The sequence below is a fragment of the Cryptomeria japonica genome, chromosome 3, assembly GCF_030272615.1.
Source record: "Cryptomeria japonica chromosome 3, Sugi_1.0, whole genome shotgun sequence".
NCBI lineage: Eukaryota > Viridiplantae > Streptophyta > Pinopsida > Cupressales > Cupressaceae > Cryptomeria > Cryptomeria japonica.
Genome location: NC_081407.1, coordinates 967,202,365 through 967,206,851, shown reverse-complemented (window position 1 = coordinate 967,206,851; position 4,487 = coordinate 967,202,365). Strand labels below are relative to the sequence as shown.

The 4,487-nt window shown below is 38.3% G+C and overlaps 1 protein-coding gene across 1 annotated transcript; it reads right to left on the bottom strand.

Moving 5' to 3' along the window:
* Nucleotides 1-1,485: 1,485 nt before the first annotated feature.
* On the bottom strand, nucleotides 1,486-3,705 carry LOC131035513 (pre-rRNA-processing protein SRD1). Its single transcript, XM_057967220.2, has 3 exons — nucleotides 3,146-3,705; nucleotides 2,318-2,605; nucleotides 1,486-2,024 (listed from the first exon to the last, which is right to left on the bottom strand). Exons 1-3 carry the CDS (start codon nucleotides 3,560-3,562, stop codon nucleotides 1,815-1,817), a joined length of 915 nt encoding a protein of 304 aa, XP_057823203.2. The 5' UTR covers nucleotides 3,563-3,705; the 3' UTR covers nucleotides 1,486-1,814.
* Between the last annotated feature and the right edge of the window lie 782 nt (nucleotides 3,706-4,487).

Sequence of the window (4,487 nt, the reverse complement as noted above, 5' to 3'; positions counted from 1 at the left end):
GTTGGGCTCGTGAAGGAGCTGTGCAAAGTGGGCAACATTTATCCTTTGATTGTGGCGGTTCTGCCAGATGTCCCGACTGAGCACAGGAAAATACTAAGTGATCAGGGGTGTATTGTGAGAGAGATTGAGCTAGTTTATCCTCCGGAGAATCAAGTCTAGTTTGTCATGGCTTATTATGTCATCAATTATTCAAAGCTTCAGCTTTGGGAGTTTGACAAATACAGCAAGATGATCTACTTGGATGTCGATATTCAACTTTATGATAATATTGATCATCTTTTTGATCTTCCTGACATTCATTTTTATGCAGTTACAGAGGCGTCCACTGTTGGTGGGTACGATGTTCCGGCGGATGCATTGATCAATTTCACCGTTTGGGAAATGGGTAACAATCCCCAAGTGTGGGAAAATCCTGATGAATTTAGACCAGATCGGTTCCTGTATAATGGCAGCAATAATGATTCATTTTAGTTGTTTATGTTGGATGTCGTGGATGAGAGTCATTGTGTTCCAGATGTGGGTAGTGAGGCAACCATGAGAATTGGGAATTTGGGAGTGATGTGTCGAGGCTTTTCATGCCTGAATGAGATGTATTGGATGAAAGAGTTTCTAATTCTGACTTGACTTGGAGAAGTCGTATCCACAACGTATGTGAACAAGAGTTTGCAAGGTTAAAGTCTTGCGGGTTGGTTTTGTAAGGATCGAAATGGAGAGCAGGGGATGTCACAGTGCATGGATGTGCCGGTTGGCCTTCACGGGGGAGATTGTTAGGAATGTGAAGCCCAACAGTCACATGACCATTCACATTCACTTGACTTTTGGTTGATAGCTGAATGCCTGTATAAATAACTGGGCATAGGCCATGTAATTGGATATGGTTAATATATGTTTTCCCTGCTTGAGAATGGACATAGGCAATTGCCGAACCACTGTAAATCGTGTGTTGTCTCCTGTTATTTCTTTATTCTAGTTTGTTTTTGTTTCTCTGCTCGTTTTTAATCTTTCCAATGTGCACTTCCAGAATTCTCATATTGTGATTGCTCTCAAATATTTATTGTGTTTTACAGGTGGGTGCTGAACAAATTACTCTGCAGCTAAGGTCTTTTCAAGCATTCTAGCAATTGTGAAAAACGAGGTTAATAAGTCACCAAGATTCGTGATCTGGAAAACCCTCGACCTCTCGGAAGGTGATAACAAATCCATGACCGAAAGGAATTTTAAAAAAAGAACACTTTTTTTAATTCTCTACCTTGTCTTGTGAAAAGGGAGAGAATTCATGAAAGGTTGCAGCTTAGAAATATCATTTTAAGGCATGACCCCATCTAAGCGGTAATTTCTGTGCAACCAAAATTTGAAATCAGCTTCTGGAAACCTATTCCAATTCAATCTATAAAATTGGATTTCTTTTTGGTAAAAGACAAGGTCTGAAATTATATTAATATTGAATAAAGTATCAATTAAAGATTACAATATAATAGACACCTTACAGCAGAGTCCTGATGACCAAAATGTTGCAGAGAGCATTACAAAACCGGGAGAAAATCCCATGTAAAAGGTGGTAGAGAACAAAAGCCCCGAAAATAACCATACATATCGAGGGCAAATACAGAGATTGAAGCCACAACCCCAGTCTAAACAATCTGGGGATCAAAGCGAAGCCATAACAATCTGCCACTAAGAACAAAAAGCCCTGAAGATAGACATACATGTCGAGGGCAAATTGTCATAGGAGAAAACCGGACGAGGAGCAGTGTGGGTGAGCAAAAGATGCATAGCCCTGAAGGTATTGTGAATGTGTTCACATAGCCTCTTGATCAATTCATGCCTTCAAAAGTGGCATGCAGGAGTTTTATTTTTTTTGAAGGCTTAGGATATGGGGCTGCAGTCTTATTATTATGATCTTGAATAGAGTTGAAGCAGGATGCCATTGCAAACTGATTGTTGTTGTCTGCTGCTACAGCCATGGCAGATGCAGAACGCCTGTCTTCTTTCTTGTATCGAATGCCACATGCATTGCACAGAGACTGTTTATCAACCAACCAAAAAAACAAAGAGTTAATCTGCAAAGATCTGTATATGTCTAATTAGAAACAATATTAGAGTATTGTTTAAAACCCATATTATGAAACAGAAGGGTTGTAAGTAACTCAACTGGTTAGTATGATGGTCTATCACTCTATCAATACACAAATCTCCAAAGGTGGGTATAAAAGTGTACATTTACTTAGGGTTGTTCTAATCAGATATTTAAGAGAAAAGATCCTGATCTCTGTGTTACTTGATTGTATCTAAAAAAAAGTTGTGTAAAACTTTGTACCTTAGCACCCTTAGGACCGCTCCTCCACAAAGGTGTAGCAGTGGTGTGGCATGCAGAGCAACATCTGGCTGCTTCATCTGCAGTAATATTGTCATCGATATTACTGTTTTTCTTGGGCCTTGTTGCATAGTTTCCATGTGCCAGAATATCCTTTAACTTTGATCCAGAGTGGGCTGTTGGAAACCATGATATTGGAGTGGATGTGGTAGTAGTGTTAGTTGCAGTGCTCCAACAAGATGATGATTCACCAAGTGGGACACCTGAAGCTTCCAATTCCGGACTGGTTATCTGTTATAAAAACAAGAACGCCAAAACGATAAGAGACGACAAAAGAGCCCAATCTATTCAAGTGCCAACACTATTGAATGGTTAAATATACTCAATAATCACTTCAAATTTTGAAAAAAGGAATAGAGATAGATTGGCTGTGACCACTTTGCCAATACAAGGAGCAGAGAAATTCATTAATAGGATCTATGCGAGAGAAACGGTTTTGTATAAGAATCTGTTATCTTGCATTTTTTTCAAAGTAAAGAATCATTAAGGGTTTGAACTTTGTCTAATTAATTGCTGACCATTTTTCCAATGATAAAAAGTAACTCGACTGTTAATTTTTACTATAAAAAATATCAAACCATCTTTGTGATTGGTAAGCCCTTACAAAAAAACTTAAGTGCACCTGATAGTCAAACATAATATAGTAAATTAGCATAACATTCTTACTGTTTTCAATTTCAAACAGATTCAGCCTTGGTATTGCCAGAAATTCCTAAAAGCATTTTGTACCTGACTTGCAGTACTAACAAAGCAATAAAATGAGATTTGTACCTTGGACGAAACAAGTGCAGACATCATTATCTCTTTGACTTCTTCCATGCTGCTTGCCTTGTACATGTCCATGACGCGTTGTTCCTCTGGAGATGGCCGAATATGGGGCATGCCCAGAGACAGTGTGCAATCTACATCAGTGTTGAAACTAACTAAACTATTGTACTTAGAGTTAGAGCTGCTATAACTCTTCATGAGACACCTGATAAGGTTCTTCTCCTTCGATTTCCCCTCTGGATCATCACTTACAAAACTACTGTTATTGCTATTACCCAAACTCTCATAAATTCCAGAAACAGTCTCACTTGAACTCCCATTGAACAAATCCTGACTGCAACTGGATCTTCTTTTTCTCTTCACAGGTGAGTAGCAGAGCTTCAGTCCAAGCTCTATCTCTTCATTTTCCCAGAAATCCATATCCTTGAGATCCGCTAAACCCACTTCAGAAAAGCAATTAATCCTCAAATTCAAAACCCGACTCTGGAGGAAAATTGGCGTCAAGTTGAAATCATGAAATAAAAACACAAGACTTTCTTTAATAGCCCAATAAACCACATTGACTAAAGCTCTCCTACAACTCTAGCTTATGATTGAAACCCAACGCTCAACTGATCTTTTTAAAACCAAGAAGCAATATGAATTGAAGTATACATAAAAACAAATGCCCATGAGTATGAACACAAATTTTGGAAAGATTATACTTTCAAATAGGAGATGCACATATTGTAACTTGACTACCTGGTACACACAGATTTTGGGAACTGGGTTACATTTCATTCTCATACTCTTCTATTATATGTGTAGCAGACATAAAAACCAGGCCAAGACAGATTTGGCTAATCCAAGATCGGATTTTTATTGGCACAATCGATTTTAATTGACATAAAAACCTCATCTATAAATAGTTCTGTCGGGACTGTGTAGGTGCCAAGTGTTTCTCTATTGCCATTGACTGCTTTGTCATGGTCATATCTTACTCTTCCATGATAATTAACCTATTCATCTTTCTATTTTTCATGAATGTTATGATTGCGAAACGCAGGGGCAGAAGTGGCAGATGAATGCAGCGATTTTTCTTGCAGCACCTTCGAATCTGACGCAACTCTGAGTTTATACTTTAAGGAAGCTTCCTTCCACTTTGATTTGCCTCGTTTCACTGCTTGCCAGCTTCACTGAGTGTTAACACATGTTTGCATTTGGATGGCTGCTCACTGTATTTTGCAATACGTTTTTAGAGTGGTGATATTTTCAAAATTACCACTCAGGATTCGAAATTATCCAGTTCCTTATTATCTGTGAAAGCATAGAGGAATCAATTACAATGGAAGTCAGATGTTATAGA

Excerpts from the sequence above, each read along its gene's own strand:
- LOC131035513 (XM_057967220.2), bottom strand. The coding sequence starts at position 3,562 with ATGGATTTCTGGGAAAATGAAGAGATAGAGCTTGGACTGAAGCTCTGC. Across the intron at positions 2,606-3,145 it reads CTGCACTTGTTTCGTCCAAG|ATAACCAGTCCGGAATTGGA; the intron begins GTACAAATCTCA and ends TTTTTATAACAG. Across the intron at positions 2,025-2,317 it reads GCGGTCCTAAGGGTGCTAAG|TCTCTGTGCAATGCATGTGG; the intron begins GTACAAAGTTTT and ends GTTGATAAACAG.